Source organism: Ahaetulla prasina, chromosome 1 (assembly GCF_028640845.1).
Source record: "Ahaetulla prasina isolate Xishuangbanna chromosome 1, ASM2864084v1, whole genome shotgun sequence".
NCBI lineage: Eukaryota > Metazoa > Chordata > Lepidosauria > Squamata > Colubridae > Ahaetulla > Ahaetulla prasina.
The window spans coordinates 374813081-374836390 of NC_080539.1; the positions used below are offsets into that span (position 1 = coordinate 374813081).

The 23310-nt window shown below is 44.6% G+C and overlaps 1 protein-coding gene across 1 annotated transcript in view; it reads right to left on the minus strand.

The window, feature by feature from the left end:
* Window positions 1–5915: 5915 nt before the first annotated feature.
* The window catches only part of LOC131188302 (vomeronasal type-2 receptor 26-like), a 29199-nt gene continuing 11804 nt past the window's right edge, over window positions 5916–23310 (minus strand). The window contains exons 4-7 of the mRNA XM_058163494.1: window positions 16438–16719; window positions 9191–9248; window positions 8536–8665; window positions 5916–6820 (exon numbers count right to left, since the gene is read on the minus strand). Coding sequence (XP_058019477.1) covers window positions 5916–6820; window positions 8536–8665; window positions 9191–9248; window positions 16438–16719 — 1375 coding nt within the window. The remainder of the gene's footprint in view (window positions 6821–8535; window positions 8666–9190; window positions 9249–16437; window positions 16720–23310) is intronic.

Sequence of the window (23310 nt, forward strand, 5' to 3'; positions counted from 1 at the left end):
CAAAAAAGCCAATACAATCCTTGGTTGTATAAACAGAGGCATAGACTCGTTCCAAAGCTGATCGGACACTAGTTAGGTCCTATTCTAGGACCTACCTAGTGGCAATGAGGGAGGCGAGGCATTCCTACGCCTCCACCCTCATTGCGTCAGCAGATAACCGCCCGGCCACCCTGTTTCGGGTGACCCGCTCCCTCCTTCATCAGGAGGTGCGGGATGACCCTTTGCAGGGACGTGCCGAGGAGTTTAGTGGTTATCTATACAATAAAATCGCTCAGCTCCGGGATGGTCTGGACCGAAACTGGGATGATCCAAGCGAGAGAGAGGAGGCACGTCTTGTTGAGTCTGTTTGGGATGAGTTTGACCCTGTGGCTCCCAAGGACGTGGACAGCTTGTTGGGGAGGCTCCACACCACCACATGTTTACTGGACCCGTGTCCTTCCTGGCTGGTACTGGCCACTCAGGAGGTGACACGAGGCTGGCTCCAGGGGATTATCAACGCTTCTCTGTTGGAAGGGGTTTTCCCTGCTGCCTTGAAAGAGGCGGTGGTGAGACCCCTCCTCAAGAAGCCCTCCCTGGACCCAGCTATTTTGGGTAATTATCGTCCGGTCTCCAACCTTCGCTTTGTTGCGAAGGTTGTAGAGAGTGCTGTGGCGTGGCAGCTACCCCAATACCTGGATGAAGCTGTCTATCTAGACCCGTTCCAGTCTGGCTTCCAACCCGGATACAGCACGGAGACAGCTTTGATTGCGTTGGTGGATGATCTCTGGAGGGACAGGGACAGGGGTTATTCCTCTGCCCTGGTCCTATTAGATCTTTCAGCGGCTTTTGATACCATCGACCATGGTATCTTGCTGCGCTGGTTGGGGGGATTGGGAGTGGGAGGCACCGTGTATCGGTGGTTCTCCTCCTATCTCTCCGACCGGTCGCAGACGGTGTTGACAGGGGGGCAGAGGTCGGCCGCGAGGTGCCTCACTTGTGAGGTGCCGCAGGGGTCGATTCTCTTGCCCCTTCTGTTCAACATCTATATGAAGCCGTTGGGTGAGATCATCAGTGGCTTTGGGGTGAGATACCAGCAGTACGCTGATGATACTCAGCTGTACTTTTCCACCTCGGGCAACCCCAATGAAGCTGTTGAAGTGCTGTCCCGGTGTTTGGAAGCCGTACAGGTCTGGATGGGGAGAAACAGGCTCAAGCTTAATCCCTCCAAGACGGAGTGGCTGCGGATGCCGGCATCCCAATTCAGTCAGCTGCAGCCGCAGCTGACTGTTGGAGGCGAGTTATTGGCCCCAAAGGATAGGGTGCGCAACTTAGGTGTTCTCCAGGATTAACGGCTGTCGTTTGAAGATCATTTGACGGCCGTCTCCAGTGGGGCCTTCCACCAGGTTCGCCTGGTTCGGCAGTTGCGCCCCTTCCTTGATCGGGATGCCTTGTGCACAGACACTCATGCGCTCGTTACCTCTCGCTTGGATTATTGCAATGCTCTCTACATGGGGCTCCCCTTGAGGTGCACCCGGAGGCTTCAGTTAGTCCAGAATGCAGCTGCGCGGGTGATAGAGGGAGCTTCGCGTAGCTCCCGTGTAACACCGCTCCTGCGCAGACTGCACTGGCTGCCTGTGGCCTTTCGGGTGCACTTTAAGGTTTTGGTTATTACCTTTAAAGCGCTCCATGGCATAGGGCCTGGTACTTACGGGACTGCCTGCTGTTACCTCATGTCTCCCACCGACCCGTGCGCTCTCACAGAGAGGGACTTCTCAGGGTGCCGTCCGCCAAGCAATGTCGGCTGGCGGCCCCCAGGGGAAGATCCTTCTCTGTGGGGGCTCCCACCCTCTGGAACGAACGTCCCCCAGGTTTACGCCAAATACCTGACCTTCAGACCTTCCACTGCGAATTGAAAACACATCTATTTATTCGTGCGGGGCTGGCCTAAATTTTATTGGTTTTAAATTTATTACTAATTTTAATGGGGTTTTTAGTTTTATATATTTTTAAAGTTTCTAGGCCAACTATATAATAAGTTTTTTAATTTGTATTTTAAATTGTATATTTTTGTATCATTTTGTTTTATCTTGGCTGTACACCGCCCTGAGTCGTTCGGGAGAAGGGCGGTATAAAAATTGAATAAACAATAATAATAACAATAATAATAATAATAATAAAATCATAGACTCAAAATCATGTGAAGTATTAGTACCTATAAAGCCCTAGTGTTGTGACTCCAGCCCCCGAACCTGGCCCCATGCCCGAAAGTGACTCCGAGAGTGAGGGGGAAGGGCTGGTAAGGCTTACCTCAGGAGCACCGATTCCTTTGGCCCGGCTCCAGGAGCCAGAACCAGGCCAGTCGGAGGACGTAATGAGGCCATCATCCCCTGATTTCTCCCTTCCCAGGTTACGCCTTCAGACCCAGCAGATAATAATAATAATAATCAAGCTTGGTTCAGAAGATTAGAGAGGCGGCATCATCAAAAGGAAGGATGGAGCAGGAGCCCCACCCCACAGGATATATAAGGAGCTTTGGGACTGCTCTCATTCCACAGGATGCAAAAATTAGCTGAACCGTTTCAAAGAGAGCTGAATACCAGTTCAATAGCAGTAACTGAAGGAGATCCAAGAGTCCTAATGGACAATCACTTAAGTATGAGTGGGCAGTGTGCTGCATCTGCTAAAGAAGCCAATGCAGTCCTAGGCTGCATCAACAGAGGGATAGTTTCAATGTCACTTGAAAGGTTAGTACCACTTTATGCTGCTTTCATCATACTTGAAATACTATTGAAATCTAGAAAGAGTGCTTTAGAAATCTAGAAAGAGAACAACAGCAAAGATGATTGGGGGGTATTCATAAAACATAATGAAGAACACTTGCAGAAACTGGGTACATTCAGTGTAAAAATGAGAATAATAATAATAACAGAGTTGGAAGGGACCTTGGAGGTCTTCTAGTCCAACCCCCTGCCCAGGCAGGAAACCCTACACCATCTCAGTCAGATGGTTATCCAACATTTTCTTAAAATTTTCCAGTGTTGGAGCATTCACAACTTCTGGAGGCAGGTTGTTCCACTTATTGATTGTTCTAACTGTCAAGAAATTTCTCCTTAGTTCTAAGTTGCTTCTTTCTTTGATCAGTTTCCACCCATTGCTTCTTGTTCTACCCTCAGGTGCTTTGGAGAACAGCCCGACTCCCTCTTCTTTGTGGCAACCCCTGAGATATTGGAACATTGCTATCCTGTCTCCCCTAGTCCTTCTTTTTATTAAACTAGACATACCCAGTTCCTGAAACCGTTCTTCATATGTTTTAGCCTTCAGTCCCCTAATCATCTTTGTTGCTCTTCTCTGCACTCTTTCTAGAGTCTCAACATCTTTTTTACATCGTGGCAACCAAAACTGGATGCAATATCCCAAGTTTGGCCTTACCAAGGCATTATAAAGTGGCACTAACACTTCACGTGATCTTGATTCTATCCCTCTGTTTATGCAGCCCAGAACTGTGTTGGCTTTTTTAGCAGCTGCTGCACACTGCTGGCTCATATCTAAATGGTTATTCACTAGGACTCCAAGATCCCTCTCACAGGTACTACTATTGAGCAAGGTACCACATATACAGTACCTGTGCATTTTGGTTTTTTTTGCCTAAATGTAGAACCTTACTTTTTTCACTGTTGAATTTCATTTTGTTAGATAGCGCCCAATGTTCAAGTCTGTCAAGATCTTTCTGGAGTGTTGGCTATTCTGCCAGCTTGGTGTCATCTGCAAATTTGATGAGTTCCCCATCTATCCCCTCATCCAAGTCATTGATGAAGATGTTGAAGAGTACTGGGCCTAAAACAGAGCCTTGGGGTACTCCACTGCATACTTCCCTCCATGTGGATGTAGTTCCGTTGAGGACTACACGTTGAGTGCGGTTGGTCAGCCAGTTACGAATCCATCTGGTGGTGGTGCTGTCTAACCCACATTTTTCTACTTTATCTAGTAGTAGGTTATGGTCTACTTTATCAAATGCTTTACTGAAGTCCAAGTAAATTATATCGACAGCATTCCTCTGGTCTACTAATTTTGTCATTTTGTCAAAGAATGCAATAAGATTAGTCTGGCATGATCTGTTTTTGACAAACCCATGTTGGCTTTTGGATTATCTCTTTGCAAGAAAGGCTAAGGTGATCTCCCTTGGGAGGTCCCAGAGCTTATTTTGTTTAAGCAGGTTTTCTCTTGGAAAAGTTTTGTAGGTAGAAATCCACAGGGGATGCATTAAGAGTTACTGTACTTCTGATAATTGCAAGGCAGACTAACATTCTACCCTACTTAGCAATCGTGTCTCTTCATACACCAGAAGTGGAAAAACATGTTTGTATCTTTTATTGATGCAAGGATCAGATGGACTTGAGGGTCAGGATACAGGTGGTATTCAGCCTACCTGAAACTGAGTACCTGCACCCAAGATTGAAGCTGGCCTGTGCCTTAATTTGTTCAGAAAGAGTTAGGGCCAAGGGTCAAGGTGCTAGCATGGTGATCAACTATAGCCAAGTAAATGTGATCTATAATATAGGTATTTGTGTGAAAGGATTATTTATTCCTGCACAGTAAGGGATGATCTTAGAACAGCGGTTCTCAACCTGTGGGTTGGGACCCCGTTGGGGGTCGAATGACGATTTGCCAGGGGTCGCCTAAGACCATCGGAAATATGGGAAGTATATTTGCGAGTTAAAGAATCGTGCTCCAATGGTTGACTCCACAAGCGAGCTGCTCTTCAAATCGCTAGCCAAATTCGGCTTCAGGCGCGATGAATTAAAAAAGAGAGAAATCTTTGCTCTGATGTCTCCCTCTCAAGCCAGCTGCAATCACTCCCAATCGCTAGCCTAATCTGGCTTCAGGCACGATAAACTTAATAGGGGAGGAATCTCCGCTTTAATGCCTCCGTTCCCCAAGGCAATCGCAAGCACTTCAGATCGCTAGCCAATGCAGCTTCAGGTGCGATAAATTCAAAACGAAAATAATTTTATGGTTGGGGTCACCACATCATGGGGAATTGTATTAAAGGGGTCGCCACATCGTGGGGAATTGTATTAAAGGGGTCGCCACATCGTGGGGAATTGTATTAAAGGGGTCGCAGCACTATAAAGGTTGAGAACCACTGTCTTAGAAACTTATATCTTCCATTGCCCTTAACACATTGTAAGCCACCCTGAGTCTTCGGAGAAGGGCGGGATATAAATTCTAATTCTAATTCTAATTCTAATTCTAATTCTAATTCTAATAATAATAATAATAATAATAATAATAATAATAATAATAATAATAATAATAATAATAATAATAATAATAATAATAATAATAGAAAAGGAGTTACGCAAGGTGGGGAAAGCTAATTTAAACCATGCAAGGGTGTTTTTTAACAATTAGTTAGAACCTGAGAAATTTTTCTGTTGTCATCTAGTGGGGGGAAAATACTTTCAACCACAATATTGTCATAGACTCACTATTGATCCTACACCGATTCAAGATAGCTCAGGTCTTTGGTTGAAAAAAAAATAGCTTCTGTAGGTGACTACAAAATTCCACCCAATTTATGAAACGACGTCCTTTTGATTCTGCCATGCTCAACCCCAGACATTTGAGCAATTGAAGGCAATTCCTTACTTATGTGCAACAGCAACCACAAGTTACTCACTGACCCATCTACAACATGTCACTTTGCAAAATTCAAGTGTTTTTAAAGCGCCTCTTAAAAATCCAATTGGATTTTTCCTGCCTCACATGACAGAGCATCAAGATTTTTTTAATGATAATAGCAACAAAGTCCAAGAAGGCTTTAAAAGACACATCTTATTACATGTAAAACTACATGTAAAAACACATATTGAAATCTTATTAAATTCAAAAATTCCTCAGCAATTAATATAAATGTGTAATTATCCTTGCGTTAATTAGAAATTCTTGTGTCTTATCATATTTTCTCTGCAATTCAGATGGGGCCTAAATAGGATAATGAAGCATTTGGGGAAAAAGATACAAGCCAAGAGAGCAGCTCCAGAGGCCAAGATGGAGAAGATCTCCACAGCCACCATGGACTTCCCTTTGGTGCTCAGGTAGGTGGGGAGGAAGGTGATCCAAACGCTGCAAAAAATCAGCATGCTAAAAGTAATGAACTTGGCTTCGTTAAAGCTGTCAGGCAATTTCCTAGCTAGAAAGGCCACTGTGAAACTGATGAAGGCCAAAAAACCTAGGTAGGAGAGGACAGTGTAAAACATCGAAGTTGAGCCTTCGTTACATTCCAAGATGGCCTCTCCCACCAAGGAATGGAAATCCAAGTTGGGAAATGGGGGAGAGATTAACAGCCAGGTGGCACAAAGAATTCCTTGGATCAGGGGACAGACTGAGACAATGGAGTTGGTCAGTGGTTTTCCTAAGAGTTTCCTTGTCTTGTTCCCTGGCTTGGTGGCCATGAAGGCCAGAACCACCATGACAGTTTTTGCCAAGACAGAGGAAACTGCCAGGGAAAAGAGAATGGCAAAGGCAGATTGTCGTATGAGACAGGTGACCTTCCCAGGTTGATCAATGAAGAGGAAGGAGCAGAGGAAGCAGAGCAGGAGGGAGACCAGAAGGATGTAGGTGAGATCTCGATTGTTGGCCTTGACAATCGGTGTGTCACGATGCATAATGAAAATTGCCAGAACTGCCAATGTGATCAAAGAGAGACAAAGAACGAGAGATGCTAAAGTGTATCCCAGGGTGTCTTGATAGGCAAGGAAGTGGATCTTCTTGGCAATGCAGTAGTCCTTATCCTTGTTGGGAAATTGGTCTTCTGGGCAAGGATCACAGTGGGCTGCATCTGAAATCAAGAGTCATTGTCTAAAGGATTTCCACTGTGGCCAACGCACAAATATAATGATGGAATGACCCACTGTGCACTTTATGGTGCATCAAAAAGTAAGTCATCCTTCGTAATGACCTTGGGTGTAGCTAGATATCACTCTCTGTTCAACCCGAGCTGGCTTGGTCAGTTTGCTGTGGGGGAAAAAATACCTTCTCCAGTCACTAGGAATTTTCATAATTACTGTGGTTTTCAGTATGACAGATTGTCGACTGTAAACCATAACCATTAATAATTATGTTTATAGTGGAACCCCCCAAAAAACTCTTAGATCTGTCCTCCAGGAAGTCTGCTACAGTGGTACCTTGGTACTCAACTGGTTTGAAACTCATCAAATTTGATATTCAACGCATTTTAATGCAAAAATGTTGTCCCGGTACTCATCGTTTGTTTGGTACTCAATGCACAAGCTAACATTTGTCGGCATCAGCAGTCATGTGACTCACTACCTTATTCCTTATGAGAATTTTTTGGGGGGTCCTCATCATTTTTGGTACTCGTATGCCTTCTGGAACCAATTAATAATTCCCTCAACACTGTCAAACTATTTAATCTGCACTACTATCAATCTTCTCATCGTTCCCATCACCCATCTCTTTCCACTTATGACTGTATGACTATAACTTGTTGCTGGCAATCCTTATGATTTATATTGATATATTGATCATCAATTGTGTTGTAAATGTTGTACCTTGATGAACGTATCTTTTCTTTTATGTACACTGAGAGCATATGCACCAAGACAAATTCCTTGTGTGTCCAATCACACTTGGCCAATAAAAATTCTATTCTATTCTATTCTATTAATGATGAGTACCAGGATAGCACTGTATTTTGTTTGTGTGTACATTATAGGTTGATTATCTCTGGGTCAATTTCTCTGCTTTGTACTTCACTTCTGCTCTTTCTGACTTTTTTTTGTTTTGTTTTTAGGGAAGAGTTAGGAGATTGGAATGGGACAACTCACCACAGCCAGCTCATCATGGTCAATTCACCACAGCCAACTTTCTGAAGGATAACTTGCCATGGATAGCTCACCATGGGACAACCCAGTGCAGGATAATTCAACCATTCAATTTAATCATTTTACTTTTTTAAAAAAATATGCTATTTTTCGTCATTCACATGTCATGTTATTCCCCGTTTGGCATCCTTTCTTTAATGTTTCTATTCCACTGTTTCTTTGTTTCCTGTCTCGCTGTGAATTATCCTGTGATGAGTTGGCCATGGTGAGCTGGCCATGGTGAGTTGTCATAGACCCTAGGAGATTTAGACAGACAGGCATTCTCTTTCTCAGAAAGTTCTAATAATTTTCTGGGAAATAAAAATTTTCTCGGCTGACAAAAGAAACAGACATAAATAGCTCAAAGCACAAACTTCATTTCTTCAGGAAAAGAAATTTATTTTCCCAGTTCGATTTGACAATAAACAGTGGACTAGTGGGGACCCAATGAATTATGCACTCAAACTACACTGCATTAAATTGATGAGAAAGGTGACTTAGGGGAGGGAAGAGGAAAGTTTAGATAAATAAACTGAAAGGTTCTGCTGGAAAATATGAATGCTTTGAACCATATCAATCTTACCAAAAATGACAAGAACGACAATAAATACTTTGATCTATTGGATGGATTGCTTGATCCTGAAAGATCTACATTTGAAGCCTGTTTTACCTGACTGGTTAGAAATGGTCCCTTCTGGACAAGGGTCACACAGGTAGCAGCAAACCTGCTCACCCTCTGGAACTCTTCTCCTCTCTCCTGCCTGGCATCTCTTCTTGCCACACCTGGCAAAGGGCACTTCCTTAAAGAGAAAGCAGAAATGCTTAAGATGACTAAGCAACAGATGGGCTTTATTTATTGCTCTCCATAATCCTATTTCCATCTTCAGAACATCTTCAAAAGAAGACGGTTCACCAAGGTCTACCAGAAACCAAGAACAGTTCATGTGGGACTCTGGCAAGTCCTACTCCTAATCCACAAATGGATGATGGAGATTGGAACTGGGACCTCCCTCATGCAAAGGAAGGCTTGTGATATTGAGCTACAGCTAAGACAAAAAATTATGAGGATCGATTTGAACAGGAACAGTCCCTAGAAATCACTGTTTCTATCTTTGATTGCATTTTGGGTTTCAAGAAGAAGTTATTCCCAATCCCAACCCTTTGTGGATTGACACAAGTCAGACTTCAAATGCAAAGCAGTTTTTATTCACCAAATAGTTGCCATGTTTCCTGATTCAATAAACCTCTTGTCCAGTTGGTAGGATGTTCTGCATTGCAAGGAGAGAATGAATCTTTCCATGAAATTACATTTCCTTCCAGCTCACCTTTGTGGTCCAGGTGATTGCATCTTTGTTAATGGTGAAATCCTGGCCTGAGGGAGCCCTGGGATTGGTTTGGCCAACTTTTATGGGGAGAAAAGATTGATTGGGGCAGAGAATCCAGTTGAGAAGATCATATCGAGCTGATCCCAATCCATTTTCTGAGAAGGAGATTTCATCTCCAGCACTGTTGTTGAATTGGACCTTTCTCAAATAGTAAAGAAGCTGAAAGAAAAGAGACCTTCGGAAATTCACTGATGGACAACATGGCTTCTATTCTTCTGTGATGGCCATCATATTGGGAGATGTGTGTATGTCTAAGAAGCAACAGTTGCTTTGGTAGAGATCTGAATAATCAGATCTTTCCCCAACCGTACAAAATTGTCTATACTGGGCGTTTGTATGATGGTTCCTTCAAGTCCAATTTTACTGATACCTAAACACGAAAATCGCGACGCATATTACAAAATTCATTGTATGGTTTTATTCCTGAGGTAATTGGCTACCAACCTTTTTAAAGGTTTATTTTGGACCAAGGACTTGGGAAATGGTTAAATATTTTCTAACAGAACAGTGATAGAATTGGAACTGTTCCAATTCTACCGACTTTCCCTACCTGACAATCAGACAGGTGAATGCAGAAAACAGGTCTGACCAGGGGGTGTGCGGGGGGGGGGGGGGTGAGGGGAAGGGCACGTGAAAGAAAATATCTGCCTTGGTTTGTCACTTCGGCCAGCTAAGCCTGTGTTTTGTTTTGACAGAGATGTAAATTCCTTGGTGCAGTTTCCCATCCCCCCTGCCTATGGCAACTTGGGAGCAGATCAATAAAGCTTCGTGAGTTGACATTAGATATCCTATCTTCCCCACCCCCCACCCCCCCAATTCCCCTCTTTTTGTATATCCCAACTTTTTAAAATGCTCTGACTTTTTAGATATGCTGACTTTTTTTTTCCTCCCACCATTTTGTCAAAGGTTGTGTCCAAGTAACACCTCCAACGAAAGAAAACCCCGAGGCTAGAAGTTTTTTATTATTATTATTATTATTATTATTATTATTATTATTATTATTATTATTATTATTATTATTATTATTATTATTTAGATTTTTATACCGCCCTTCTCCCGAAGGAATCAGGGCGGTGTACAGCCAGATTTAAAACAATACAATATACAAACTAAAACAACAGTTAAAATAACATATTCTATTAGTGGCCAAAAATTTAAAACTGTCAAATTTGACCCATAAATAAAATACCCCAATTAAAATTATTAAAATTTGAAAAATTTAAAAAATTAAGCCAGTCCCGCTTGAATAAACAAGTGCGTTTTTAATTCACGGCGAAAGGTCCGAAGGTCAGGTAATTGACGCAAACCGGGGGGAAGTTCGTTCCAGAGCGTAGGAGCTCCAACAGAGAAGGCCCTTCCCCTGGGGGCCGCCAGCCGACATTGCTTGGCGGACGGCACCCTGAGAAGACCCTCTCTGTGTGAGCGTACGGGTCGGTGGGAGGCATAAGGTAACAGCAGGCGGTCCCATAAGTACCCGGGCCCTAAGCCATGGAGCGCTTTAAAGGTGGTAACCAACACCTTGAAGCGCACCCGAAAGACCACAGGTAGCCAGTGCAGCCTTCGCAGGAGTGGTGTTACACGGGAGCAATGTGTGGCTCCCTCAATCACCCGCGCAGCTGCATTCTGGAGTAACTGAAGCCTCCGAGTGCACTTCAGGGGTAGCCCCATGTAGAGAGCATTGCAATAATCCAGACGGGAAGTGACAAGAGCATGAGTGACCGTGCATGAGGCATCCCGGTCAAGAAAAGTTCCTCAAAGTTCCACTTTATTAGAGATGTCATATTGGCGTATCTGGGAAAAAACCTGAATCTGAAAGCTTCTAGGTTTTCCCCACCCAAAAGAAAGTCCAAGTCCCTTCCGCTGCATATGGTCTAATCACATGGTCCAATCAATGCACCGTCCCAACTGGAGATGCCTCTCAGTCACGCCACTCCAGGTGCAGGGCAGGATGTCCTTGACTTCCAGAGAAAAGAATGTTATTATGGCTAGATATCCCTACAACTCCATGCAATCCCCACTCCCAATTTCCCACAGCCTTAAGTGTGCCAGCCCTGAAGATATAAAGAAAAAGATGGTCTCCAAGACTGCCGGATTCTGTTACATATACTTAAGTGAGTGGCCTCCAAAACCCAAAAGAGCCAACACAACCATACAAGTCCCTTGGCATCCATAAAAGCACTCAAGGGAGAGTACTCACTGCTCAGTGCTCCATTCTTTCCCACTTCTTCTATACCTCCTTCACAGTTCCTCCAAGTATTACTTCTTGTGAATCCTACAGCTGAAGAACAGAATCTTTCTCTTTAGATTGCTTCAGGCTCCTTGTCCATTTCCCAAGACAATCACACACCAGCCACAACATCTAACCCTTAGCTGTCTCTCTGCTCAGTTTTATAGCCAACAGTTGCTGTGATGGTTAGGGAGAGATCTTAAAGAGCTGTTGGCCATTTTATGGGCAACTTGCCTTTTCACAATAAAGATTTTTAATCAGTAATTCAAGAAATTTTTATGTTTAACACACAGAATCATCTATTGCAATATCCTTCCTGTAAAAGACTACTTCAGCTTCAGTCGCAACAATATAAGAGCAAACAATAGATTCAAACTTAATGTCAACCGCTTCAGACTTGATTGCAGAAAATATGACTTCTGTAACAGAGTTGTTAACGCTTGGAACTCACTACCTGACTCTGTGGTCTCTTCCCCAAATCCCTAAAGCTTCAACCGAAAACTGTCTACTATTGACCTCACCCCATTCCTAAGAGGACTATAAGGGGCGTGCACAGGAGCACAAAAGTGCCTACCGTTCCTGTCCTATTGTTCCCTTCATTATAATATTATATGCATACTTTTACTTATACTTTTACTTATATATACTTTTTCTCTCATGATGAGTTATTTTTATGTTGATGATTGTATATACCGTTGTGACAAAATAAATAAATAAATAAATAAAAATTACATATCATAAGCCTCCTCTCTAAGGATCCGTAGACTGGATAAAAAAGTTACAGAAAATTACCTGCCATGACTGGACATTTGAGAACTTTTTTCCGGGCCTCTTCACGATTGGTTGGGTTACTGATCCATGCATGGCATGCAACGCATGTGCCACAGCATAAATGGCATTGTAGATATTGTAACTTTCACTTGTCATGCTGGTCTCAAAGATGTAATTCGGCACATTCTCTAATTTCTCCTTTCCCGTGCATGTTTTTTTCCCCTTTTTAGGACTCTCTCCTAGTTTGTGAATCATGCAGTCAAAGACCCTTTCCCACCATGGAGAAAGAAAAAGATCCCCTCGTGGGTTCAAAGGGTTTAAGGACAGGAGGAAATGGTTGAAATCTGACACATGTCCAGTGTGTTGCCTAAAATGCAAAGCCCCATGGAAGGGCTTGATAAGCTGCAGTATGTTTTTAGATCCCGCCACATTAAGCTTCCAATGGGAAGTCAGGATCCAAACTTTCTGAAATGGTCTGTTTCTCATTACTTCATGGCCATGCACCGCCACCTGTACATTTGCAGTGCTACTGGAATCTCCAAACACAATAATGACTTCGGCTGTAGACCAAGTTTTGAAAACACGAAGCAACTTGGACTGTGTAATAGCAAAGATGTCCGATTTCATCTTTTCTGTGAAGGCCAGGCAGATCTCCTTCTCCTTGAGCATTGGCATCAGAGATGAGATGAAATGCTCTCCGTCGTCATCTTCTGGGGCTAGAAGCCCAATCCAGTTCCACTGGAAATGCAGGAGCAGCTGGACTAAACCCACGTACTGAGGGAATTCAGTAGGGTTAATCCGGAAGAAGGAAGGATAAACTGTATTGTCTTCATGAGAGAACTTAAAGTCAACACCAAGCTGGAGAAAGTGAGATTCTTGATAAAGGTTTATGGAGATTTAATGGTAATAATAATAACAGAGTTGGAAGGGACCTTAGAGGTCTTCTAGTCCAACCCCCTGCCCAGGCAGGAAAACTTACACCACTTCAAACAATTGGTTATCCAACATTTTCTTAAAAATTTCCAGAGTTGGAACACTCACAACCTCTGCAGGCAAGTTGTTCCACTGATTTATTTTATTTATTTATTCATTTATTTATTTGTCACAACAGTATATATAAGCATAAGCATGAAATAACTATATGATATATAAACATATATATAAGCATAAGTATGTAATAACTATACGAAATTGGTTACAATCAAGGGAACATTAGGACAGGAACGGTAGGCACGCTGGTGCTCTTATGCACGCCCCTTACAGACCTCTTAGGAATGGGGTGAGGTCAACAGTAGACAGTTTTTGGTTGAAGCTTTTGGGATTTTGGGAAGAGACTACAGAGTCAGGTAGTGCATTCCAGGCATTAACAACTCTGTTACTGAAGTCATATTTTCTGCAATCAAGATTGGAGCGGTTCACATTACGCTTAAATTTATTGTGTGCTCGTGTATTGTTGCGATTGAAGCTGAAGTAGCCTTCAACAGGAAGGACGTTGTAACAGATGATTCTGTGAGTTAAACACAGGTCATGTCGAAGGAAGGATAATTGTTCTCACTCTCAGGAAATTTCTCCTTAGTTCTAAGTTGCTTCTTTCCTTGATCAGTTTCCACCCATTGCTTCTTGTTCTACCCTCAGGTGCTTTGGAGAATTTAAGGGGAAAATCAATAAATCCTGCCTTGCCCCATGAGTCAGGTTCAGTGACTTTGTGAGCTTAAGGTTGTTCCCTTCCAAGGAAGAACCACCAGTTACATATTTTGCCTAGTTGTGACATGACAGAAGCAGAGGTGGGTTTCATATAATTTTATTTAAAATCATATAATTTTATCACTGGTTCACCGTGCACCAAAAATATGAGCATGCGTACACACACACTCACTTTTCTTGTGTGTGCCTTCTGCACATGTGCACAGCCTTCCGTTCATGCGCTTTGCTTGCACATTAGATATGAGCCATCCGTGTGCAGCTGCTGCTAAAAAAGCCAACACAGTTCTGGGCTGCATAAACAGAGGGATAGAATCAAGATCATGTGAAGTGTTAGTGCCACTTTATAATGCCTTGGTAAGGCCACACTTGGAATATTGCATCCAGTTTTGGTTGCCACAATGTAAAAAAGGTGTTGAGGCTCTAGAAAGAGTGCAGAGAAGAGCAACAAAGATGATTAGGGGACTGGAGACTAAAACATATGAAGAACGGTTGCAGGAACTGGGTATGTCTAGTTTGATAAAAAGAAGGACTAGGGGAGACATGATAGCTGTGTTCCAATATCTCAGGGATTGCCACAAAGAAGAGGGAGTCAAACTATTCTCCAAAGCACCTGAGGGCAGAACAAGAAGCAATGGGTGGAAACTGATCAAGGAAAGAAGCAACTTAGAACTAAGGAGAAATTTCCTGACAGTTAGAACAATTAATGAGTGGAACAACTTGCCTGCAGAAGTTGTGAATGCTCCAACACTGGAATTTTTAAGAAAATGTTGGATAACCATCTGACTGAGATGGTGTAGGGTTTCCTGCCTGGGCAGGGGGTTGGGCTAGAAGACCTCCAAGGTCCCTTCCAACTCTTCTGTTATATTATATTATATTATATGTGCGTGGCTTAGAAAATGTGGCTAAATAGGATGGCATAGCGCCAGGGTGGGTGGGCATGTGGGTGGGCCACAAGCAGGTCATCACTACCGGTTCGCCTGAACCGGTCCGAACCGGTTGAATACCATCACTGGAAAAGAAGTCAAGGGAACAAATTCACTCAAACGGATTCAAACCAATCTGGCCGAGAGAATCAAATTCATTAAAAAGTTTCACTTTTATGAAGAATAAGTTAGGAAAGAATTCTTCTTGGCAAGTGCAGCACTTCAAAAACTTATCGCTATCTTCGGGGGTTAAATAAAAAAATATGTCCTGACAAATAAAATCTGGGGTCTCTGGTGGCTCAACAGACTAATGCAGTCTGTTATTAACAGCAGCTGCTTGAAATTACTGCAGGTTCAAGTCCCACCAGGCCCAAGGTTGACTCAGCCTTCCATCCTTTACAAGGTAGGTAAAATGAGGACCCAGATTGTTGGAGGCAATAAAAGTTGACTTTGTATATAATATACAAATGGATGAAGACTATTGCTTGACATAGTGTAAGCCGCCCTGAGTCTTTGGAGAAGGGCGGGATATAAATGCAAATTAAAAAAATACAAAAAAATACAAAAATGAATTCCACTATAGTGTAGATTTGTCTGAGTCACATACTCTTTTGTTTTTATCTTTGGCTTCTGTGTCTGTTTCTGTTGTTTGCCTAATTAACATTATAACAGAGTTGGAAGGGACCTTGGAGGTCTTCTAGTCCAACCCCCCTGCCCAGGCAGAAGCCCTATACCATTTCAGACTAATGGTTGTTGAATCTCTTCTTAACTTATGATTCTTGATGAAGGTATCTTTTCTTTTATGTACACTGAGAGCATATGCACCAAGACAAATTCCTTGTGTGTCCAATCACGCTTGGCCAATAAAGAATTCCGTTCCATTCTATTCTTTAAAACATCCAGTATTGGAGTCCCTACAACTTCTGGAGGCAAGTAGTTTCAATGATTAATTGTTCTAACTGTCAGGAAATTCCTCCTTAGTTCTAGGTTGCTTCTCTCCTTGATTAGTTTCCACCCATTGCTTCTTGTTCTACCCTCAGGTGCTTTGGAGAATAGATTGTCCCCCTCTTCTTTGTGGCAGCCCCTGAGATATTGGAACACTGCTATCATGTCTCCCCTAGTCCTTCTTTTCATTAAACTAGGCATACCGAGTTCCTGCGACCGTTCTTCATATTTTTTAGCCTCCAGTCTCCTAATTATCTTTGTTGCTCTTCTCTGCACTCTTTCTAGAGTCTCAACATCTTTTGGCGACATTCTGCATCCAATGGAGCCTCCTTACCAGAGGTGGTTTTCAGCAGGTTCTGACCAGTTCTGGAGAACCGGTAGCAGACATTTTGAATAGTTCGGAGAACTGGTAGTAAAAATTCTGACTGGCCCTGCCCCCATCTATTCTCTGCCTTCCAAGTCCCAGCTGATCAGGAAGAAATGGGGATTTTGCAGTAACCTTCCCCTGGATTGGGGAGGGAACAGAGATTTTACAGTATCCTTCCCCTGCCACGCCCACCAAGCCACACCCACAGAACCGGTAGTAAAAAAAATTGAAACCCACCACTGCTCCTCACCTTTGGAACCTTAAGATGGAGGCCATCAGCCTTGAGGATTTAGAGTTGAGACCTCCAATGACGGAGAGCAGAGGGTCCTTCCGGTCACATTTATAACCAGGAACCATTCGGCTTCGTGTGGAGAGCAGGGAGAGGCTGTTTGAGGAAATTGACATCTCAATCTGGAAATTGCTATAGATATTGAAGCCAAGGGTGATGTTGGGTAGCAGAAGCAAATCATTGTTGATCTCTGTGATTGCAAAGACTAAGGCCATGAAGTGCTGGTAGTTCTTGGCTATAAATCTAGAGTGAAAAACAATAACAACATGGGAAAACATTGCAAGAAAGTGTGTGTGCTAGGAGAGGTTGCCTTTTTTTAATGTACTATGGAGCAGGAAGTCTTCAATTGATTGGATTTGCTTGGGGTTTTTTTATACAAAGCTCCTTGGTTAAACTTGGATGGCTTTGTGAAAAATGAAAAAGAGAAACCGTCATTAACAACATTCAAACAAACTTAGAAAAAAAAATTACTAGCACACCTGGATGCACAATTTGATTCACGTTTCACAAACCTTGAAAATAAAATTATAGCTAACCTTGAAAATAAAATTACAACAAAAATAAATGAAAACACAACTGACCAAAAACATCTCCCAACTCAACAAACATTGCCCTGTACACAAACTTAACCACAAACATCTACCAATCAACCTAACAACGTAGCAATACTAGTAAAAGATACAATGGAGAGAGAGGGAAAAAAGGTCAAAATGATATATTATTTGGTCTAGATATTACAAATGAACCAGATATTGATAAAATATGAAACATCATTTCAAATTACAAATTAACATCCTTTGACCCTAGTGAAATAACTCCAGAGTCTCCAGAGATGGACCTGAATTCAAATACAACGATGGTTCAGTAGCACCCAAATTCTGTAGAATCATATGCAAAAAATGAAACCAGAAATCTTTCTGTATCACAGACCATTTTATGGGGGCCGTGAAAATATTTACAGATCCCTCACATCCAGGACATAAACTGTTTCAACTCCTACCCTCAAAACGACGCTATAGAGCACTGCACACCAGAACAACTAGACACAAGAACAGTTTTTCCTCGAAGGCCATCACTCTGCTAAACAAATAATTCCCTCAACACTGTCAGACTATTTACTGAATCTGCACTACTATTAATCGTTTCATAGTTCCCATCACCAATCTCTTTCCACTTATGACTGTATGACTATAACTTGTTGTTGGCAATCCTTATGATTTATATTGATATATTGACCATCAATTGTGTTGTAAATGTCGTACCTTGATGAACGTATCTTTTCTTTTATGTACACTGAGAGCATATGCACCAAGACAAATTCCTTGTATGTCCAATCACACTTGGCCAATAAAATTCTATTCTATTCTATTCTATTCTATTCTATTCTATTCTATTCTATTCTATTCTATTCTATTCTATTCTATTCTATTCTATTCTATTCCCCTCTATCATTCCTCACTTCTTTATTTTGCACCAGTGTCTGTAAGAAGGACTTTTGTTGTTGTTAGTTGCGAAGTAGTGTCTGACCCATCGTGACCCCATGTACAATACTGTCCATGGGGTTTTCATGGCAAAGATACTGGAGTGGGTTGCCATTTCCTTTTCCAGTGGGTCAAGTTTTGTCAGAACTCTCTGCTATGACCTGTCCGTCTTGGGTGTCCCTGCACAGCGTAGCTCATAGCTTCATTGAGCCATGCAAGCCCCTTTGCCACGACAAGGCAGTAATCCATGAAAGGGGTAAGAAGGACTAGGGGGTGACATGAAAGTCGTATTCCACCATTTGAGGGGCTGCCTGAAAGAAGACGGGGTCAATTTATTTTCCAAAGCACCAGAAGGTGAGAAAAAGAAACTGTTAAGTTCTGGAAGTAACGAGGCTGGAGACCAGGGTAGTGACAACAGCTCTTTAATATAGGGTGAACCCAGCAGCCAGGCTGGGGGAAAAACCTCTCCTTTTATACAGTTCTACTGGAGGCTTCATCCAATCAGCAACGTGCTGATTTCCCGCTCAAATATTTAAAGGTACAAACATGAATACATAACACTCCTCCCCTCCCAGAAAACACTTTGCCTCTATTTACATATTTATTTACATGTTATTTTTCGACGTAGTCACGCAAATAACCTGGGCGTCTCCTAGTTCTTTCAGACCTGCGCGGTTCAGTTCTGGGTGGTGTTTTGAGCTGGTCGGAGGGGCTGTTTTCTCCTCCCAGCTCTTTCTCTGGGCCAACGGGCCCCGGATTATTGGCAGACTCCTTTCTTGGCCATCCGGCCTTGGATTACTTTTGTAATTTTCCCTGCTGTTTCCCTCGGGAACCTGATGGCGTCGCTGGAACTCTGGGACCTCAGCTAAGTCTTGCGCCTCCCCCGGGTCATTGTCAGCTGTGAATTCAAATGGGTATTGGTCATGATCTGTTTCATTTGGTTCGGTTTGATCAGTTATTCGTTTCCTTATCTGATCTATGTGGCGCCTCCACACTCGGTTGTCTTGTAGCTCTACCAAATACGATTTTGGGCCGGTTGTCTTTATGATTTGTCCTGCGAGCCAACTAGGGCCGTCCCCATAGTTTCGGGCCCACACCCGGTCGCCTATGCCCATTTCCCTTGTTTTTTCTAGTTCCCCCTTGTAACCCTCTGGTGTGTAATGGGGATTCAAATGGTCAAGTGGGCACCGTAGTTTCCGTCCCATCAATAATTCGGCTGGGCTTCTGCCTGTAGCCGTGCTTGGGGTTCTGTGCTGAACGGCCAGAAAGAAATCTATCTTTGTTTGCCAGTCACCTGGCTTGAGCCTGGACAATGCCTCCTTAGCGCTCCGGACGGGCGCTCTGCAAGGCCATTCGGCGCGGGGTGGAAAGGCGCAGAGAGGGCATGTCGGATGCCTCCTCTGCCAGGTATTCTTCAAACTGGGCTGCCGTGGTGCGGCCCATTGTCGCACCCCGGGGTGCCCGGCAACCCGTGAGTTGCGATTAGGTGGCGCAGGGCTGCGATTACTGCTTCGGCCGTAGTGGATTTCATGAGTATGATCTCCAACCATTTAGAGAATGCATCAACAACCACTAGGAACGTTTGGCCGTGGAAGGGGCCAGCAAAATCAATGTGGATTCTTGACCAGGGCCCTTGGGGCTTTTCCCATTCTCTGACTGGGGCCGTTGGGGTAGAGGTCTGGACTCTTGGCAAGCCTGGCATTTCCCTACCCTCTCAGCAATCTCTGCGTCCATGAGTGGCCACCACATAGCTTCTAGCTAACCCTTCATCCTTACGATCCCTGGGTGACCCTCGTGGAGGTCCAATACCTTTCCCTTAATTTATCAGGAATTATTACACGATCACCCCATAACAGGCACCCCTTGAGCCGAGAGCTCATCGCGTTTTTAACAAATTCTTTGAACCGTTCGCCCGGCGCAGCGGCCACCCTCTCTGTACCCAACCGAGTACAGTCCTTAATACAATGTCGGTATGATGCCCGAGCCACTTCCTTAGATGTGACTGGGCCAGAGTCCAAAGAGTCAATAAGTAGGACAGGCGTTCCCGGAGTGGGGTCTTGATCGCCCCTGGTAGTGGGCATCGGCTTAACGCGCCTGCATGCCCCACTTCTTTTCCTGGTCGATGCTGCAGCTTGTACGAATAAGCGGCTAAGAATATAGTCCATCGGGTCAGGCGGGGCGAAAGTGCCACAGGCGTTGGGTGGTCGCCAGCCAGTATTCCTAGTAGCGGTCTGTGGTCAGTCACGGTTTCAAAATCCCGCCCAAAAACATATTCGTGGAATTTTTTAACCCCTGACACAATGGCTAGTGCTTCTTTATCTAACTGGCTGTAGTTTCTCTCTGGGAGGACATCGTTCTAGAGTAAAAGCTATAGGGGCTTCTGTGCCGTTTGAAGTCTATGGCTGAGTACAGCCCCACCCCATAAGGAGGCATAAACCAGCACTAGGGGTAATGAGTTGTGATATTGGACGAGCAGGCTATCACTTGAGAGCAGGTTCTTTACTGCTTCAAAAGCCCTATTTTCCGACTTTCCCCAAGACCAAACAGTATTTTTCCCTAAGAGCCTATGCAGCGGTTCCATAGCAGTTGCTTTGTTCTTTAAAAGACCGCGTAAAATTCACCAACCCCAGGAATGCCTGCAGCTCTGCTTTGTTTTTGGGCGCTGGAGCCTTCCTAATTGCCTTGACCTTGCTCTCAGTAGGGTGAATTCCTTTCTTGTCTATCCGGTAGCCCAAGAAATCGACGATTCGACCCCTATCTGGCATTTGTTTGCCTTGACTTTTAATCCGGCTGTCCGGAAAATGCCCAAAACCTTTCTTAACGCTCCCCAATTCCTCCATGTTTTCCCTGAAATTAGGACATCATCGAAGTAGGGAACTCCCCCTGGGAGCCCCTGCAGTAGTCGTTCCATCAGGTTTTGGAACAGCCCTGGTGCCACACTGACCCCAAATTGCAATCGGGTGCACTTGAAGGCCCCCCTGTGCGTCACAATCGTTTGGGCTTCGGCTGTGCGGGCGTCTACAGGCAGGTGGTGGTTGGGTTGGGGCAAGTCTAACTTCGCAAAGACTTGGCCTCGCCCCAAAAGTGCAGCAAGTGTTGCACCACGGAACCGGGTGGCGCTTTTCTGTAAGGCTTTGTTAAGCGTCGCCTTGTAGTCAGCGCAAATTCTAATTGACCCGTCTGGTTTTATCGGGGTGACGATTGGCGTCTCCCACTTTGCGTGATCGACTGGCACCAAAATCCCCTGATTTATGAGCTTATCTAGCTCCTTATCGATTTTTGGTTTTAGGGCAAAAGGGACTCTCCTCGCCTTAAGCCTAATGGGAGCTACCTGGGGGTCTAAGTTGAAGGAAATAGGGGTCCCCTTGTACTTGCCCAGGCAGTCCTTGAAGACATCTTCGAACTCGTTAAAGAGAATGTCTTTCAGGTTACAGTCACTTCTGTAGATGCCGGTCACTCCCATGCCCAGGGCACGAAACCAGTCTAGCCCCAACAGACTGGGCAGGGTCCCTTCGACGATCGTGATGGGCAGGGTCTTCTTGTGTGGTCCGTACTCGACTCGGACGGAGGTGGTCCCTCGAACAGGGATGCGATTCCCTTGGTAGTCGTGGACTCGTAGCCGTTGTGCTTGCAGGTGGCGCTTCGCGACTGACGGCAGTGACTTCGCCAAAGTGTCCCAGGACATGATGGTGATCGCTGATCCCGTGTCTACTTCGAGCCGGCACCGTACTCCCTCTATTTTTGGTCTGGTGAAGATCTTCTTCTCCACTCGGGTCGAGGCGCGGCCTATGACCACAGTCGTCTGGTTTGAATCCGCGCCTTTTTTGTTTGAGCCAATCGCGGGTCGCCTTGCCGATTCCGCGCTCTGATTGGCCGATTTGAATTTTCGGCGGGAAGGTTGGGCCGCTCGACAAACTTGAGCTAGGTGCCCCTTCTTTCCGCACCGCCGACATGTCGCGTCCTTAAATTTGCAGCGTTGGCGCTGGTGTTGACCACCGCAGCTTCCGCATTTGTCTCGGTCCCCTTTGTCGCGTTTCTCGGTTCGGCAGACCCCTTCCTCATCTCCACCGTCGGATTCGGTCTGAACCTCCTCCTGGTGCACCGGAGTTGCCTTCGCGCTCGCCTTTGGTGGGACAGGTTTCTGCAGTGTCTCCGCCGCTTGGGTGGACATTTCATGTGCTCTGGCTTCGTCCAGAGCGTTGGCCAGCGTTAGGTTGCTCTTTGCTAGCAGCCGTCGCCGCAAACGGATGTCTTTGACCCCTCGGATGAGTTGCTCGAGGAGCACCTCGTCTAGGTCGCGGTATCCGCAGTCCTTGGACGCTTTTCTTAGGGCGGCCATGTAGTCACCGATGGATTCGCCCTCCATCTGCCTTCGCTCTCCGAATTCAAACCGCCGCACGTATTTAGACGGTGTTGGTGCGAAGTGGTTTTTAGTAAAGTCTGTAGAGTTGGCCACGACACCGACTGCACGGCGTTGGCTCTGCCAGGGCTTCGCGATATCAATGACCTCCGGACCACAGTGGCTTAAGAAATAAGCCCTTTTCGGTTATCTGGAACTCCTTGCAGTTCGTTGGCTTCTAAGCTTTGAACGGGTCATATACGTTCCCCATTTCTCTTTAGCCGGGTCAAACGGTGCGGGCGGAGTGTAACTGGCCATCTCCGCTTTTCTGCCCTGAGTTTGCTGGGTTCGGGTCTATCGTGCTTCAGCTCGGTTCTGGTTCTCCTTAGCCTCGAGATCCCACCTTCGTCGCCAATGTTAAGTTCTGGAAGTAACGAGGCTGGAGACCAGGGTAGTGACAACAGCTCTTTAATATAGGGTGAACCCAGCAGCCAGGCTGGGGGAAAAACCTCTCCTTTTATACAGTTCTACTGGAGGCTTCGTCCAATCAGCAACGTGCTGATTTCCCGCTCAAATATTTAAAGGTACAAACATGAATACATAACAGAAACAATGGATGGAAACTAATCCAGAAGAGAAGCAACCTGGAATTAAGGAGAAACTTCCTAACAGTGAGGACAATCAATCAGTGGAACAGAAGTTGCCTTCAGAAGTTGTGGGTGCTTCGCCACTGGAGGTTTTTAAGAAGAGACTGGACAGCCACTTGTCTGAAATGGTGTAGGGTCTCTTATTTGAGCAGGGGGTTGGACTAGAAGACCTTCAAGGTCCCTTCCTTCCTTCCTTCCTTCCTTCCTTCCTTCCTTCCTTCCTTCCTTCCTTCCTTCCTTCCTTCCTTCCTTCCTTCCTTCCTTCCTTCCTTCCTTCCTTCCTTCCTTCCTTCTCCATCACTGGAGGTTTTTAAGAAGGGACTGGACAGCCACATCTCTGAAATGGTGTAGGGTCTCCTGCTTGAGC